The 19277-nt window shown below is 45.8% G+C and overlaps 1 protein-coding gene across 1 annotated transcript in view; it reads left to right on the plus strand.

Moving 5' to 3' along the window:
• The window catches only part of LOC147111374 (scm-like with four MBT domains protein 1), a 150383-nt gene that overhangs the window by 104561 nt on the left and 26545 nt on the right, over nucleotides 1–19277 (plus strand). Inside the window, exon 17 of the mRNA XM_086002204.1 lies at nucleotides 9668–9846. Coding sequence (XP_085858330.1) covers nucleotides 9668–9846 — 179 coding nt within the window. The remainder of the gene's footprint in view (nucleotides 1–9667; nucleotides 9847–19277) is intronic.

The raw sequence follows: 19277 nt of genomic DNA on the forward strand, positions 1-19277 counted from the left end.
CGCGATTTGAAAACCGCTGGGGGAGGGCGAACGCAGCAATACGGCAATCGCCATTACAGCCAGCGGGGGAGAAAGGCAAACGCGGGAAGCCGCCATTTTCGGAGGCGGGGGAAGAAGACAAGCGCGGGAAACCGCCATTTTGTAAAAAAAAAAAAATTCTTTTGTTTCTCAAGAAGATTGCGAGGATGCCTAAGCGTGGTAACATCAACGATTTCGATCCCGATGTTGAAGATTGGGCCACGTATGTAGAACGCATAGAGATATATTGTAAGGCAAATAAAATATCAAATGAAGATAAAGCATTAACCTTACTAAACTCAATGGGTGCGAAGACATACAGGCTATTGAAGCATCTTCTATCACCAGCTAAACCGGCGGATCAGACTTTCGCTAATATTGTTACTGTACTGAAGGATCATTTGAACCCCACACCGCTGATGTTAGCGGAACGATTTAAATTTTATGCGAGAACGCAACTGAAAGAGGAAAGCAACGCGGAGTACTTAATTGAACTGCGTAAGCTAGCGAAATACTGTCAGTTTGGGGAAGGACTGACAGAGGCACTGAGAGACAAATTCGTGTGCGGATTGTCGAAAGAAGGAACACAAAAGCGGCTACTTGAAGAGAATGATCTTACACTTGATAAGGCTGTCTCTATTGCAGCATCGCACGAAGCCGCAGCGAGAGGCACTGCGGAAATGCAGCTGAAGGCAGCGGTACTCAGCGTAGATCAAATGGCTTTGGCTACAACGAAATGTTATCGTTGTGGGAAGACAACACACGATCAGAACCAATGCTGGTTTAAAAACCAGGAATGTAGAAAATGTGGCAAGCTTGGTCACATAGCTAAAGTATGCCGGTCAGGAAAGAAAACCAGCAACAAAAAGTCACCGCAGGAAAAGTGCAGCAAGGTACACAAGGTGGCTGAGAAGAGTTCGGATGAACAGAATTCGGATTCAGACTCCAACAGCAAGGAACTGGGTAGTCTGAGAATTCACAATGTGAGTAAGGAAGCTGACCGACAAACTATCTGGGTCACACTGCAGTTAGCAGGAGTCCAAGTGAAGTTGGAATTGGACACCGGATCGGCGTTGACGGTCATGAATAAGCAAGATTACAAAAGGTTATTCACACACATTCCCCTACGGGATACGGAGATAGTATTAAAGACATACACGGGGCAAAAAGTATACCCCATTGGGAAGATAAAAGTCAAGGTGAGACACAAGGGCAAAGAGCACCAAGGAATGGACATATATGTACTGCCTGAGGGAGGTCCACCACTTCTGGGACGGGAGTGGATCAGGAAAATAAATATGGACTGGCACCCCCTAAAAGCAATGACGGAAAGTCCAGAAAATGAGCGGGAAGTCCTGAGGTGTCCAACGTGCAACAAAGTCTACAAACAAAGGGTGAAAAACCTGTTTCAGAAGCACGTGCAGCAGTGCGGAAACCAGACTTCACAGGAGGATGGTGACGGGTACAAAGCCCAGGATAATGATTCAAACAAAAGGAGGTACCCCCGGGGCCGCTCAACTACCTTTTTCAGGTTGACTCCTTTTTATGGTGGCAAGTCATATGGTGAAGAGGATTTTCCATTCTACCGAGATCCTTCGGGGAAGAAAAGAGGAGAGCAGTCAACTCAAGCGCAGGTAGACGGAGCCGATGATCCAAGCACGTCTTCTGACGAGGATATGGAATACTACTACAATTTCACCAGAACTGTCATCACGTCCGATCGCGAGGGAAGACTCGAGCCGTGCAGTTTCTTTGACGGCGAGGAAGATTGCCGCCTACCCAGGATCAGCTCAGACTCTGGAACTGATGATGGTAAGACCAGCCCATGTGCAAGAGACAAGTCTAAAATGGACTTGCAGACTAATGATGGAAAAACGAAGGAGTGCATAAATGCTTCAGAAGAGAACAAAGTATCAGAACAGAATTCCACTGAACAACAACAACATAGTTTGACAGAGAATTCTGAGTCTGTCCAGTCTACAGACATGCACATTTCTGAGGAACACCGGGCTCGAACTCAACTCAACCTCAAACTACAACAGCAATTAGAACAAATGATTCGCCGTTTTGAGCAAGAGATGAATTAAAAGAAAAAGTTCTTTGACACAGAGTTGGAGAATCTGGGAAGACAGCAGAAGCAGCTGATTGAGAAAATGGAGCAGGAATACACAAACCGTCTGCGCGATGAGGCCAATCGAATCCAAGCTGAGCAAGAAAGGGAATATGTCAAATTCGTCGATCAGTTGAAAGCTAAGAAGGAAGAGCACCCTTTTGTGAGCAGTGTCAGCAGTAATAAGCCACTCAGAGAATTGGTGGCAGAGGCAAAAACTGAAGATGCTGCAGAGATCAAGTTGTTGCTGAAAGCGCTACTTCCAGAGCTTTGCTTTGAATTAAAGAATGGCCAGTTAAAATTGTGAAACCCTTAAGAGAGAAGATTGGCATGGAGAAACATCGTGTCATTTTCGAATGCAAGGTTTCCAGGCCAAATGCTGCTGTCAAGTGGTATTACAGAGACAAAGAGATTCATCCCAGTAATAAATATGAGATTGTGAGTGAAGATGTGTACAGGAAGCTCGTTATTAATAATGTCGCTTTTGAAGATGAAGGCAACTACATGTGCGATGCCATAGATGACCAAAGCACAGCAAAGTTATATGTAGAAGAGCAATCAATTGCCATCATTAAACCCATATGTGATGTGGAAGTTACAGAGCCAAGTGACGCCATTCTTGTGTGTGAGCTTTCAGTTGCGGACGTGAAGCCTCCAAAATGGATACTAAATGGGGAAATTCTTCGTGCTTCTGAAGATGTGGACATTGAGCATCGTGGCACTATTCATCGTCTCACTCTGAAACAAACAACTTGTAAGATGACCGGCTTGCTGCAGTTTATCGCAGGGAAATCAAAATCTGAGGCGAGGCTGACTATTAAAGAGCCTCCGTCAAAGGTAGTCAAAGAACTACAGAACATTACAGTGGAAGAGAAGCATTCTGCTACTTTGAGCTGTCACGCGCGTGGTCCCTCCGAACTGAGCCAAATCAGTCTGGAAACAGAAAAACTTCCCAAGGTACTCGAGCCTTTAGAAGTCAACAATGCTGGTTCTGAAGTTACGAAAATTCAAGCTGTTAAGTCCAGTGAAGGACTATTAGATAAGTCACCCCAGCAACGAAAACCTACTACACCACCGAAAACTACTACACCACCGAGGCGCTATTCGGACCGAGTCAGGAGGCACAGGAGGCGCCGCCTCAGAGACTGAATCCGTGAACTGTTTTACATGAAGTTGTGTATAGATGTTATGATGTTATGTTTAATGGGAAACATATACTGTTAAGCTAAAAAGGGAGGATTGTAGTGTATGTAACCGTTCCACCTTTAAGAGAACCGTTCCACCTTTAAGAGAACTATTTTAAGAGTTGCACTACTTTATCTTGGCTGCTGTATACTGTAATACCGGTGGTGACCACACCGGTATATAAGTGCTGTGTGAAATAAAGAATAGATTGGCCTTCCAAAGCTAGGCTTTATTAACTTTAAAATCAGCAGCATATCTTTCCACATCCAGTCCCAACTAAAGCTAGAAAAGGACTGAATTTAAGGTAGCCACAACACATCATGTGATCATCAACTACCAATGAGATTACAACACATATCCCAAGGCAGTTAACAAACAACGAATCACAATACTTTTACTAATCAAGGAATAATCACCACATTCACCCCTCCTTTTAAAATATACTCCAACCTAATAACTTTTACAATTTACAATTAATTATTTACAACTGAACTATGCACGAGAATAAAACTATTTACATAACACAATACTAAATGAACAACAACAAATAATAACATTACGCATAAGTATTAAGTATCACTCAACTAAAACAATATACTATAATATTTCAACAATTTTTAAAACATTACTATCAATTTAAAAGTCCATTTTCAATCGGGCGACCGGATATCTTGTTCGTGTCGACCTTCTTAACCTTGGTGAAATTCCTTGCCCTCCCACGCCAGAAGGCACAGAAGTATCTTCAACAGGAAGGCTATCCATATCCCGATTCTCAACGGTTTCCGGATTAGAAATCCCATCAGAAGATGAACTGGGACGGTCATAAACATCTATCAAAGGCTGACTAATAGAAGTATGATTATCTGCAATCGGATTGGAAATATTCGTAGTATCTGTAACAGCATCCACATTATCCGAATCATGACCATTATTAATATCCTCAGAAGAGGGCTGGCCCCCACAAGGAGCCAAGTCTTTAATTGAAACAGTACTTTCTTTCCCATCTTGGAATCGAATATGAGCATATTGGGAATTTGCCTCCAACAGCTCCACCTCCTCCACCAAGGGGTCATATTTTGACAATCTAACATGGCGTCGAAGCAACACAGGTCCCTGCATAGTAAGCCATGAAGGTACCGAATATCCCGTAGTAGATCTCCGCGGATAGTTCAAGAGCCTTTCATGGGGGGTCACATTAGTAACCGTTGAAAGCAATGATCTAATGGAATGCAGGGCATCAGGCAGCACCATTTCCCACTGTGTATTCTTAAGGTTCCGGGATGTCAACGCCAACATAACTGCCTTCCAGATCACCCCATTGTATCGTTCACACTGTCCATTACCCTGGGGATTATACGGGGTAGTTCTACTAGTAGAAATTCCCCGACTCTGAAGGTATTCCTTCAACTGGGAAGACATAAAAGAACTTCCCTGATCCGAATGGATATACGCAGGCATCCCAAAGATGACAAAAAGTTGAGTCAAACATTTAATAACTGTAGCAGCTGATACATCTGCACAAGGAAAAGCAAAAGGGAACCTTGAAAACTCGTCCACAACCGTAAATATATATCGGTTTTGAGTAGTTGAAGGAAGAGGTCCCTTAAAATCGACACTCAAACGTTCAAAAGGAGAAGTAGCCTTTATAAGATGAGCTCGTTGAGGCTTAAAGAAATTCGGTTTACACCGAGCACAGATAGAACATGATGAAGTCATCCGCTTGACGTCTTCAACTGAAAAAGGCAAGTTCTTACTGCGTACAAAGTGTATCATCCTCGTAACCCCAGGATGACATAAGGCATTGTGAAGATTAATAAGCGTATCTCCGTGAATCACAGAACAATAAGCCCTCCACAGTGCATCAGCAGCAACATTATCCTTCCCCGGACGATAAACTATGTCAAAATGGTAACATGCCAACTCAATCCTCCATCTCATTATTTTATCATTTTTAATCTTTCCAAAATGTTTAACATCAAACATAAAGGACACAGATTTTTGATCAATTACCAACGTGAAATGTCACCCCGATAAATAATGTCTCCATTTACGCAATGCTTCTACTATTGCGTATGCCTCTTTCTATTGAGGAATGTCTTTTTTCACTATTATTCAAAGTACGTGAGAAAAAGGCCACAGGTCTTCCATTTTGGTTCAAAGTAGCCCCAATTGCAAAATCCGAAGCATCCGTCTCAATCACAAAGGGAACCTGCTCATCAATGGAATGCACAACTGCTCCTAAAATATCCTTTTTAAAATTCTCAAAACATGTCCTGGCCTCCCATGATAGAGGATATGTCGTAACCCGAATAAGAGGCCGGATCTTCCGTGAAAAATTTGCAATCCAATTAGAATAATAAGAAAACAGTCCAACAACTCGTTGCAAAGCCTTAGAATTAGTAGGACAAGGTAAATCGATCAATGGTCGCAGACGTTCTGGATCTGGTTTAATCTTATTTCCCGAAATAATATACCCCAATAGATTTACCTCAGTAGTCGAAAAGATACATTTCTCTTTGTTAAAAGTTAAACCAACTTTTTCCGCAGCTTGAAGGAATCTTTTTAAATTAGAATCATGCTCCACCCTTGATTTGCCACACACTGTGATGTCATCTAAGTATGAAAAGGTGTCAGAGAGGGAGTTATCACTTATAAAAGCATCCATTGCCCGTTGAAAACAAGCAACACCATTAGTAACACCAAATGGTATTCGGCAAAACTGATACAGCTTTCCACCAGCCTCAAAGGCCGTATATGGTTGATCCTTCTTAACAATAGGAATCTGATGATAAGCACTCTTTAAATCAATAGTGCTAAAAACTTTATACTGAGATACTTTATTGATAAGCTCATCAATCTTAGGCAAAGGATACGCGTCTAATTGAGTATACCTATTAATAGTTTGGGAATAGTCTATCACCATTCGTTTCTTGTGTCTCTCATTAGTCGTGACAACTACCTGTGCTCGCCAAGGCGAACAACTAGGTTCAATGATTCCTTCCAATAAGAGACGTTGAACTTCAGAATTAATAAATTCTCTATCCTGACTACTATATCTTCTTGACTTGGTAGCAATTGGCTTACAATCCGACATCAAATTGGAAAAAAGTGATAATGGAGGAATAGATAAAGAGGTTAATCCACAAATAGATAAAAGGTGGCTTAGTCCCTCCAAATGAAAGACTAAGAGACTCGTGTAACTGAAGCACATCATGTCCAATCAAAATATCCGCACAGAGATTAGGCAAAACAGATAGGCGTATATCAGTATATACGTATTACTTAGAAGAACCATTTTCACAAAGCAACAACCAGCTATTTGTGAAGTAAGGGTCGTCTGAGCCATACACACCTGATACGTAACAGGCGAAATTTTCAAATGCTTCTCCTTCGCAAACTCAAGACTTATAAAACTCTCAGTACTGCCCGTATCTATAAGGGCCTTCACTTCCAACCCATTAACTTGAACCGTAACTATAGCTTTGTTTAGGCCATGAGCAAATGCAGCAGAAATTGATGCAATAAACACCCTATCTAAAGGCTGAATAGTCACAGAAGAGGTAGTGGAGGAAGACCCTCCCACACCAGGAGAAGGGAAGGTAATTGAACCTGATGATTTGCACACACGTGCATAATGACCTCTCTTGCCGCATTTACTACACACAGCCTCCCGAGCAGGACACTTCAGACGAGGGTGCCGGATATTCCCACAAAAATAACACTTCTGAATCCTAGAGGCAACGGCCGCCGAAGTAGAAACTGTTTCAAAATCTAGTAAACCACTCCCATTAAGTTCACATAATTCCTTTTCATCCGAAACTGCCGAAACCATAGTCGCAGGCCGATTAAAAAGAGCATAAGAATCCGAACTTCTCTGAGCCACATCCAATGTAGAAGCTTGCTCAAAAGCACTTTTAAGAGCCAGAGTCTTATTTTCTAACAACCGCTGACGAATTGATCTAGACAGTAATCCATTAATAAAAGCATCCCGTACTGATTCGTCCTTATATTCTTCAGCCGTCACAGCCTTATAATTACAGTCAACACTAAGGCAGCGAAGTGCTTGTAAATAAGTATCCAAAGATTCTCCCACCTGCTGCCTACGGGCAGATAGAAGATGACGTGCAAATACCTCATTCTTTGGTTTAACAAAAATCTTTTCCAATGTAGAAATAGCCTCTTCATAAGTTTTACAGTGCAAAATATATTTATATACATCCGGGTCAATGTAGTTGATCAGCATATTCAGCTTATTTAGAGCCTCTTGATCCAACACGCCCAAAAAGTTTTAAAATGTACAATACCAATGTTTCCATTTATCATCCACTCCAGCAGAATTGGGGTCAGCCTTGAATCGTTCTGGTTGAAGATATCGCTCCATTCTAACAAAAAGTTAATAAATTGAAATAAAGAATAGATTGGCCTTCCAAAGCTAGGCTTTATTAACTTTAAAATCAGCAGCATATCTTTCCACATCCAGTCCCAACTAAAGCTAGAAAAGGACTGAATTTAAGGTAGCCACAACACATCATGTGATCATCAACTACCAATAAGATTACAACACATATCCCAAGGCAGTTAACAAACAACGAATCACAATACTTTTACTAATCAAGGAATAATCACCACACTGTGTAATGATTTATTGGGCAGTTCCGCCCTGACCTTCAACCAGTAAAGACCTGTTAAATTTTACTCTTGTGGTCTGTGTAGTAATTCTCAATATAACACACAGACTTAACAGGCGAGGTGGGTATGGGTGCAGTGAGTGTGGGCGAGGTGGGCATGGGTGCAGTGAGTGTGAGCGAGGTGGGTATGGGTGCAGTGTGTGTGGGCAAGGTGGGTATGGGTGCAGTGAGTGTGAGCGAGGTGGGTATGGGTGCAGTGAGTGTGAGTGAGGTGGGTATGGGTGCATTGAGTGTGAGCGAGGTGGGTATGGGTGCAGTGAGTGAGCGAGGTGGGTATGGGTGCAGTGAGTGTGAGCGAGGTGGGTATGGGTGCAGTGAGTGTGAGCGAGGTGGGTATGGGTGCAGTGAGTGTGAGCGAGGTGGGTATGGGTGCAGTGAGTGTGAGCGAGGTGGGTATGGGTGCAGTGTGAGCGAGGTGGGTATGGGTGCAGTGTGTGTGGGCGAGGTGGGTATGGGTGCAGTGTGTGGGCGAGGTGGGTATGGGTGCAGTGTGTGAGCAAGGTGGGTATGGGTGCAGTGAGTGTGAGCGAGGTGGGTATGGGTGCAGTGAGTGTGAGCGAGGTGGGTATGGGTGCAGTGAGTGTGGGCGAGGTGGGTATGGGTGCAGTGTGTGTGAGCGAGGTGGGTATGGGTGCAGTGAGTGTGAGCGAGGTGGGTATGGGTGCAGTGTGTGTGGGCGAGGTGGGTATGGGTGCAGTGAGTGTGAGCGAGGTGGGTATGGGTGCAGTGAGTGTGGGTGAGGTGGGTATGGGTGCAGTGAGTGTGGGCGAGGTGGGTATGGGTGCAGTGAGTGTGGGCGAGGTGGGTATGGTGCAGAGTGTGAGCGAGGTGGGTATGGGTGCAGTGTGTGTGGGCGAGGTGGGTATGGGTGCAGTGAGTGTGAGCGAGGTGGGTATGGGTGCAGTGAGTGTGGGCGAGGTGGGTATAATTCCTCTACATTGGATAGTTCCTGTGGTTCGGAGTGTGTTCAGATTGATAGAGATGGGTGGCTGGGCTTGATTAAATTGATGAGCAGCCGAACCATTTAATGTGCAATGAGCTGAGTTGAGCCCAATGCATGGTGCCTGTGGTGCTCAGTCAGTGGTGTGGTTGAGGTTTGAGGTGCTGTCTGTGTGGTCTGAGACTCAGAGCCATGGTTTCAGGGTATTGAAGGTAGTGGCTGGGCTGCAGAGCTCCGGAACGGGTCACTAATGCAGGACAGCAAGTTCCATTGGAACAACATTCTGCCTCAGGCCGTGGCAACTCTGCCTCTGTTTTACTGTCGAGTCCAAGACCTGATGTGTTTGAAAAGCCTGAATTGTGTAAAACTCTCACTAACTGGCTAATTGATCAGTGAAGATGTGAGAGCAGTGGGGGTGGCGGCAATGGCCCCCCCAAACCAGTGCAAGTTTGGGGCTTTCGGGCAAGAGAAGTCCCAGAGCTGCAGATTATTTTTGGGTTCAGGTGAAGGTGGTCTGTCATCCTGTAAATTTAGAAAAAGATTTTGGATTTTTTCATATTTACAAAGGCAGAAATCAAAATAAGAAACACAATCACCGGTAACTGGAGTGTTTAACCATTCCCACCAACGGGAGGGTTTAATAATCACCACCAGTAACGGGAGGGTTTAACAATCTCTGGGGTTGCCCGCCGATATTCAGTCTATGATGTTTTCAATTCTTTCTAGCACATTACCACGGAAAGCAGAAGAATCTTTGTATCGGGCTCCCTCCCTCCCTCTCGTCAAACCTCGAGGGATGCATAAAAGTGGTGGGAAAGCGGAAGAAAAGGCGTCGGAGCTTCTTCATACAGAAAAAGAAACATTCAGCAACTTCGGTGGAGAACAATCCCTCTGGATCCCCACAGGTACATTGGGATTAGAACATAAGAAATAGGAGCAGGAGTAGGCCACTCGGCCCATCGAGCCTGCTCCGCCATTCAATAAGATCATGGCTGATCTTCTACCTCAACTCCACTTTCCTGCACTATCCCCATATCCATCACCGACCCTCTCCACACCTCCCTCCAGAATGTCCGTTCACTTGCGAACAAGGCCCTTGCCATCCATGAGCATATCATGGATGACTGCATCGACATCATGGCCCTGACGGAAACTAGGTTGAGGGGTGATGACACTTTACCCTTAAATGAAGCCTCCCCACCTGGCTATACCTTCCACCTCTTGCCCCGCTCAGACCGCCGTGGCGGTGGTGTGGCTCTCATCACCAAATCACACCTTGGTCTCTCCCCCATTCCTCCCGCACTTTCTCCTTCTTTGAGCATCTCACCTTATTCCACCCCTCTCACATCTCATTTAAAATTCTTGTTCTCTACCGCCCACCCAAGTACCATTAAAAATGTTATTACAGGAAACTTTCTGGTATCCGGCACTGACGGGACCGAGTTGGTGCCGTCCCATCAAAACTGCCGTATAAACCAGCGCTAATGTTAAAACATACGGAGCTTTTCAGCTCCGTGTGAATCAACAAACCCTGTTGCTTAGCAACAGCTTCAAAACAGTCGGCCGCAGCTTAAAAGCGTCTCTGTAGCTAAGCAACAGCTTCAGCTAGACCTTGCAGAGCCTGACTGGGGAAAAAAAAAAGCAACGAGAAGTAAAAAAAAACTTATAGGAAACGGCTCCTGAATTTTGCCGGTAGATAGAGCTTTCCGGACATTTAACCTCCAGTTAAACGAAAGTTTCCTGTACCGAGATATCTTCACTGCTCTCCTCCCTCAGTCTCTGCACCAAGCGAATTCTCATCCTCGGTGATTTCAACCTCCATCTCAATTCATCACGTGCTCTCTCCTCTGAGTTCACTAGCCTCCTACCCTCCCTTAATCTCTCCCTCCATGTAAACTCCCCAACCCATATTCACGGCCACCCCCTTGACCTTGTCGTCTCTCTCGGCCTCGCTACTCCCATCGTGTCAATCGCAGATAAGGCCATCTCTGACCACTTCTTCGTATCGCTCTCCACCCACATCACCCTTCCACCCCCCCACCAACCCTACCTCCTTCTGTGTCTGTCCCTGGGAAAAACTCTCTTCCCAACTCTCTTACAACTGCACATGAAATCCCAACTGTCCAGCCTTTGGCCCTCCATTCACCATGACATTTCTGCAGCTACTAATCTGCTCAACCACACTCTCACCACCACCTTTGATGCCCTAGTCCCTGCTAAAACAATTACCCCCTCTCACCCTGGCTGTTCCCCCTGGTACGGCTCTCATCTTCGCTCCCTTTAAGGCTCCTATTCTCTACTGCTAACCCTCTTCTTAAACCCCTCTCCCCTGTCTGCTCCATCCTCGCCTCCGATAACAAGTGTGAGGAGCTCATGGACTTCTTTCTCTAAGATTGAGACCATCCGTTCAGCTGCCACTGCCACTTCCCTTCCTTCCCCTAGCCCATGGGCCAAACTTCCTCTAAGGGTCCCCCCTGCCCCAGCCCTGAACTCATATCTTTCTCCAGTTTCTCTTCAATCTCCCCTCATGACCTCTTCACGCTCATCTTGTCCATGAGACCCACCTCTTGCTCCCTCGATCCTATTCCCACCAAACTGCTGACCACCCAACTTCCTTTTCTGGCTCCCATGTTAGCTGACATTGTTAACGGTTCTCTCTCCTCAGGTACTGTCCCCCTCTCCCTCAAATCTGCCGTCATCACCCCTCTCCTCAAAAAACTAACCCTTGATCCCTCCGTCCTTGCAAACTACCACCCCATCTCCAACCTCCCTTTCCTCTCCAAAGTCCTTGAACGTGTTGTTGCCTCCCAAATCCGTACCCATCTTTCCCGCAATTCCATGTTTGAATCCCTCCCATCAGGTTTCCGCCCTTGCCACAGTACCAAAACGGCTCTCATCAAAGTCACAAATGACATTCTTTGTGACTGTGACATAGGTAAACTATCCCTCCTCATCCTTCTTGACTTGTCTGCAGCTTTTGACATGCTTGACCACTCCATCCTTCTCCAACACCTCTCCACCGTTGCCCAACTGGGTGGGACTGCACTCGCCTGGTTCCATTCTTATTTATCTAATCGTAACCAGAGAATCACCTGCAATGGCTTCCCTTCCCGCTCCCACATCGTTACCTCTGGTGTCCCCCAAGGATCTATCCTTGGCCCCCCCCCTCTCCTATTTCTCATCTACATGTTGCCCCTTGGCGACAACATCCGAAAACACGTGTCATTTTCCACATGTACGCTGACGACACCCAGCTCTACCTCACTACCTCTTCTCTCGACCCCTCCACGGTGTCTAAGTTGTCAGACTGCTTGTCTAACATACAGTTCTGGATGAGCAGAAATTTTCTCCAATTAAATATTGGGAAGACCGAAACCATTATTTTCGGTCGCTGCCACAAACTCTGTTCCCTAGCCACTGACTCCATCCCTCTCCCTAACATCTGTCTGAGGCTGAACCACATTGTTCGCAACCTTGGTGTCATATTTGACCCTGGAATTAGCTTCCGACCACATCTCCACAGCATAACAAAGACCGCCTATTTCCACCTCCGTAACATCGCCCGTCTCCACCCCGCCTCAGCTCATCCGCTGCTGAAACCCTCATCCATGCCTTTGTTACCTCTAGACTTGACTATTCCAATGCACTCCTGGCTGGTCTCCCACATTCTACCCTACGTAAACTTGAGGCCATCCTAACTTGCACCAAGTCCTGTTCGCCCATCACCCCTGTGCTCGCTGACCTACATTGGCTCGCGGTTAAGCAGCGCCTCGATTTCAAAATTATCATCCTCGTTTTCAAATCCCTCCATGGCCTCGCCCCTCCCTATCTCTGTAATCTCCTCCAGCCCCACAAACCCCCCAGAGATATCTACGCTCCTCTAATTCTGCCCACTTGAGCATCCCTGATTATAACTGCTCAACCTTTGGTGGCCGTACTTTCTGTTGCCTGGGCCCTAAGCTCTGGAATTCCCTGCCTAAACCTCTCCGCCTCGCTACCTCTCTTTCCTCCTTTAAGACGCTCCTTAAAACCTACCTCTTTGACCAAGCTTTTGGTCACCGGCCCTAATTTCTCCTAATGTGGCTCGGTGTCAAATTTTTTGTCTTATAATCCTGTGCAGCGCCTTGGGACGTTTTACTTACCTTAAAGGTGCTATATAAATACAAGTTGTTGTTATCCCTTGATTACCTTAATATTAAAAAATCTATCGCTCTCTGTCTTGAATATACTCAACAACTGAGCTTCCACAGCCCTCTAGGGTAGAGAATTCCAAAGATTTACTACTCTCTGAGTGAAGAAACTTCTCCTCATCTCAGTTCTAAATGTCTGACCACTTATTCTGAGACTGTGACCCCTGGTTCTAGACTCCCCAGCCAGGGGAAACATCCTCCCTGCATCTACCCCATCAAGCCCAATAAGAATTTTGTATGTTTCAATAAGATTGTCTCTCATTCTAAACTCCAGAGAATATAGGCCTAGTCTACTCAATCTCTCCTCAGGACAATCCCCCCATTCCCAGGAACTAGTCTGGTGAACCTTCGTTGCACTCCCTCTATTACAAGTATATCCTTCCTTAGGCAAGGAGACCGAAACTGTACCCAATACTCCAGGTGTGGTCTCACCAGGGCCCTATATAATTGCAGTAAGACGTCTTTACTCTTATACTCAAATCCTCTTGTAATAAAGGCCAACATACCATTTCCTTTCCTAATTGCTTGCTGTACTTGCATGTTGGCTTTCAGTGATTTGCGTACAAGGACACCCAGGTCCCTCTGAACACCAACATTTCCCAATCTCTCTCCATTTAAAAAATACTCTGCTTTTCTATTTTTCCTACCAAAGTGGATAACTTCACATTTCTCCCTGTTATATTCCATTTGCCCCCTCACTTAGCCTGTCTATATCCCCTTGAAACCTCTTTGCATCCTTCTTGGAACTTAAATTCCCACCTAGCTTTGTATCATCAGCAAACTTGGATATATTACATTTGGTCCCCTCATCCAAATCATTGATCTAGATTGTGAATAGCTCAGGCCCAAGCACTGATCCTTGCGGTACCCCACTAATTACAGCCTGCCAACCCGAAAATGACCCGTTTATTCCTACACTCTGTTTTCTGTCCGTTAACCAATCCAATTATTATTTTCTAAGTGCCCTGTTACCATGTCCTTAATAATAGATTCTAGCATTTTCCCAACTACTGATGTCAGGCTAACTGGTCTGTAGTTCCCTATTTTCTCTCTCCCTCCTTTCTTAAATAGTGGGATTACATTTTCTACCTTTCAATCCGCGGGAACCGTTCTAGAATCTATGGAATTTTGGAAGATGCCAACCAATGCATCCACTATCTCTATAGCCACCTCTTTCAAAACCCTAGGATATTGGCCATCAGGTCCAGGGGCTTTCAGTCCCATTAATTTCTCCAGTGCTATTTTTTACTAATACTAATTTCTTTCAGTTCCTCATTCTCACTAGACCATTGGCTTTCCACTATTTCCAGGAGGTTTTTTGCGTCTTCTTCCGCGAAGACAGACACAAAGTATTTGTTTAATTTCTCTGCCATTTCCTTATTCCCCATTATAATTTCTCCTGTCTCCGCCTGTAAGGAACCCACATTTACTTTTGCTAATCTTTTCCTTTTTACATACCTATAGAAGCTTTTACAGTCTTTTTATGTCTCTTGCTTGTTTACTCTCATATTCTATTTTCCCTTTCTTTATCAATTTCTTGGTCCTCCTTTGCTGAATACTGAAATCCTCCCAATCCTCAGGCTTACTACCCTTTTTGGCAACATTATAAGCCTCTTCCTTCAATCTAATACTATCTTTAACTTCTCTTGTTAGCCACGGTAGGACCACTTTTCCTGTGGGGTTTTTGTGCCTTAAAGGAATGTATATTTGTTGTAAATTATGTATTAATTCTTTAAATGCTAGACATTGCTTGCCTACTGTCGTACATTTTAATGTAGTTTCCCAGTCTACCTTAGCCAACTCGCCCCTCATACCTACGTAGTTTGCTTTGTTTAGATTTAAGACCCTAGTTTCGGATTTAACTAAATCACTTTCAAACTCAATATAAAATTCTATCATATTATGGTCATTCTTCCCTAAAGGCCCCTTTACTACAAGGTTATTAACTAACCCTTTCTCATTGCACAATACTAGATCTAGAATAGCCTGTTCCCTAGTTGGCTCCTCAACATACTGATCTAGAAAACTATCTTGCATACATTCCATGAATTCGTCCTCCACACTATTACTGCACATTTGGTTTGTCCAGTCTCTATATGGATTAAAGTCCCCCATGATTACTGTATTACCCTTGTTACATGCGCCTCTAATTTCCTGATTTATACTCTGCCCTACATTACAACAACTGTTAGGGGGCCTATAAACAACTCCCACCAATGTTTTCTGCCTCTTCCTGTTTTTTTAGCTCCACCCAAACTGATTCTGCTTCTTAAGTTAAGTATCCTGGAATATTTAGTTCCCAACCTTGGCCACTTGCAACCACGTCTCCTTTATGGCTATTAGATCAAACCTGTTAATTTCTATCTGCACTATTAATTCATCTATTTTGTTGCAAACGCTTCGGGCATTCAGATATAGTGCCTTTAGCTTTGACATTTCTCTTTTCCCCTGCTGTCACCTTAGTTACTGATGCCTTATTACCTTTGTTACTTTCTCTGTCGCTTCCTGACCCACTCTGCTTATTTTTACCCCAAACTATACTCTGCTCTGGAGCCTTGACATTTCTCTTGCAGCTTTTAAATTTACTCTTTCCTGAATCCTCCCCCCCCCCGCCTTCATTAGTTTAAAGCCCTGTCTATTGCCCTAGTTATTTGATTCGCCAGGACACTGGTCCCAGCCCAGTTTAAGTAGAGCCCGTCCCAATGGAACATAGAAACATAGAAGATAGGAGCAGGAGTAGGCCATTCGGCCCCTCGAGCCTGCTCCGCCATTTAATGAGATCATGGCTGATCATCCAAATTCAGTACCCTGTCCCTGCCTTCTCCCCATATCCCTTGATCCCTTTAGCCTTAAGAAATATATCCAACTCCTTCTTGAATATATTTAATGAATTGGCCTCAACTGCCTTCTGTGGCAGAGAATTCCACAGGTTCACCACTCTCTGGGTGAAGAAATTCCTCCTCATTTCTGTCCTAAATGGCTTACCCCTTATCCTTAGACTGTGACCCCTGGTTCTGGACTCCCCGACCATCGGGAACATCCTTCCTGCATCTAGTCTGTCCAGTCCTGTCAGAATTTTATAAGTTTCAATGAGATCCCCTCTCATTCTTCTAAACTCCAGCGAGTATAAGCCCAATCGACCCAATCTCTCCTCATACATCATTCCTGCCATCCCAGGTATCAGTCTGGTGAGTCTTCGCTGCACTCCTTCCATGGCAAGAACATCCTTCCTCAGATAAGGCGACCAAAACTGCACACAATACTCAAGGTGTGGTCTCACCAAGGCCCTGTACAACTGCAGCAAGACATCCTTGCTCCTGTACTCGAATTCTCTCGCTATGAAGGCCAACATACCATTTGCCTTCTTAACCACCTGCTGCACCTGCATGCTTACCTTCAACGACTGGTGCACAAGGACACCCAGGTCTCGTTGCACTTCCCCTTCTCCCAATCTATTGCCGTTCAGATAATAATCTGCCCTCCTGTTTTTGCCACCAAAGTGGATAACCTCGCATTTATCCACATTATACTGCATCTGCCCAATCACCCAACCTGTCAAAATCATACTGGAGTTTCTCGGCATCCTCCTCACAGCCCACACGCCCACCCAGCTTTGTGTCATCTGCAAACTTGGAGATATTACATCTAGCCCCCTCGTCTAGATCATTAATATATATTGTGAATAGCTGGGGTCCTAGCACCGATCCCTGCGGTACCCCACTAGTCACTGCCTGCCACTCGGAAAAAGACCCATTTATTCCAACTCTTGCTTCCTGTCTGCCAACCCGTTCTCTATCCAAGTCAGTACCTTGCCCCCAATCCCATGTGTTTTAACTTTACACGCTAATCTCTTATGTGGGACCTTATCGAAAGCCTTCTGAAAGTCCAAATACACCACATCCACTGGTTCTCCCTTATCTATTCTACCAGTTACATCCTCAAAAAATTCCAGTAGATTAGTCAAGCATGATTTACCTTTTGTAAATCCATGTTGACTTTGTCCGATCCTGTCACTGTTTTCCAAGTGCTCTGCTATTACATCTTTTATAATGGACTCTAGCATTTTCCCCACTACCGATGTCAGGCTTACCGGTCTATAATTCCCCGTTTTCTCTCTACCACCTTTTTTGAATAGTGGGGTTACATTAGCTACCCTCCAATCCATGGGAACTGTTCCAGAGTCTATAGAATTTTGGAAGATGACCAGCAATGCATCTACTATTTCTAGGGCCACTTCCTTAAGTACCCTAGGATGTAGATTATCAGGCCCTGGGGATTTATCGGCCTTCAATCCCGTCAATTTCCCTAACACCATTTCCCTACAAATACTGATTGATGCGCTATCAATTACTCATAAAAGACTGAGAGTTAGAAGAGTAACTAAAGGCTTTTATTAACAACAGAATGGAGGTCTGCCTCGCGTGGTCGCCCGGTCCAGGATACAAAGGGCTGGGGAGCAGTCACCTTTATACTAGGACCTGTGGGAGGAGTCAGCCGAGGCATGTCCAGGCATGTACACAGTGGAATACAAACAGGACAAACAGGAATACAAACAGTGGTTTACCACATTCACCCCTTGTTTAAAATTGAGTCCGGCGGGGTGAAGTGTATTAAAAGTTAGTGTATTGGAGTCTCTCCGGAGGTCTTGTCTGCCGCTGTGATCGGCGTGGCGACGGCAGGGGTAGTGAAGCTTCCGGCGTCGAGTCCAGCGTAGGCTGTGGCACAGGCGTGTCGTCCTCGTAGATGTCGAGCGGGTCGCGGGGCCCAGGCCTGCCGTCTGCTGGGGCTGGATATCGGATCGTGGGGGTGGGTGGTAGTGGGTAGTGGGTTACTGTGGCCCCCAAGGGTGCAAGGTCTCTTATGGAGACTGTGTCCTCCCGCCCATCCGGGTATGCGATGTAAGCATACTGGGGGTTGGCGTGGAGGAGGTCGACCCTCTCGACCAGGGGGTCCGTTTTATGGGTCCTCACGTGTCTTCTCAGTAGGACCGGCCCTGGGGACGTCAGCCATGGCGGTAGCGACGTCCCCGATGTGGACTTCCTTGGGAAGACAAACATTTTCTCATGAGGGGTGGCGTTAGTGGCAGTGCAGAGCAGTGACCGAATAGAGTGGAGCGCATCGGGGAGCACATCCTGCCAGCGGGAGGTTGGAAGGCCCCTAGACTTTAAGGCTAGCAGGACGGCCTTCCAAACTGTCGCATTTTCTCTTTCCACCTGTCCGTTCCCCCGGGGGTTGTAACTGGTGGTCCTGCTTGTGGCAATACCCCTAGTTAGCAGGTACTGACGGAGTTCGTCGCTCATAAACGATGAGCCCCGGTCGCTATGGATACAGCTGGGGAAGCCGAACAGGGTGAAGAGGTTGTTCAGACATTTAATGACCGTGGCAGGGGATGGCGAACGGGAAACGGGAGTACTCATCAATAATATTGAGGAAGTACACATTGCGGTCGGAGGAGGGGAGAGGCCCTTTAAAATCAATGCTCAGGCGCTCGAAGGGGCGAGTGGCTTTTATCAGGTGGGCCCTGTCTGGTCTATAAAAGTGCGGTTTGCACTCAGCGCAGACTTGGCAGTTCCTGGTCATGGTCCTGACCTCCTCAATAGAGTAAGGCAGGTTGCGGGCCTTGATGAGGTGGAAGAACCTGGTGACCCCCGGGTGGCAGAGGTCATTGTGGAGGGCCCGCAGTCTATCGATCTGCGCGCTGGCGCAGGTGCCACGCGATAGCGCATCCGGGGGTTCATTTAGCTTCCCGGGCCGGTACAAGATCTCGTAGTTGTAGGTGGAAAGTTCGATTCTCCACCTCAAGATCTTGTCATTTTTGATTTTGCCCCTCTGCTTGCTGTTAAACATAAAAGCAACTGAACGCTGGTCAGTGAGCAGGGTAAATCGTTTTCCGGCCAGGTAGTGCCTCCAATGACGCACAGCCTCCACAATCGCCTGGGCCTCCTTCTCAACAGCGGAGTGTCTGGTCTCCGGGCCTTGGAGGGTTCGTGAAAAGAAGGCCACGGGTCTCCCCGCCTGATTGAGGGTAGCGGCCAGGGCAAAGTCGGACGCGTCGCTTTCCACCTGGAAGGGGATGGATTCGTCCACTGCGTGCATGGTGGCTTTGGCAATGTCCTCCTTGATACGGTGGAAGGCTAAGCGGGCCT

Source organism: Somniosus microcephalus, chromosome 11 (assembly GCF_052327205.1).
Source record: "Somniosus microcephalus isolate GS21.2 chromosome 11, FLI_Smic_1.0, whole genome shotgun sequence".
NCBI classification, from domain to species: Eukaryota; Metazoa; Chordata; class Chondrichthyes; order Squaliformes; family Somniosidae; genus Somniosus; species Somniosus microcephalus.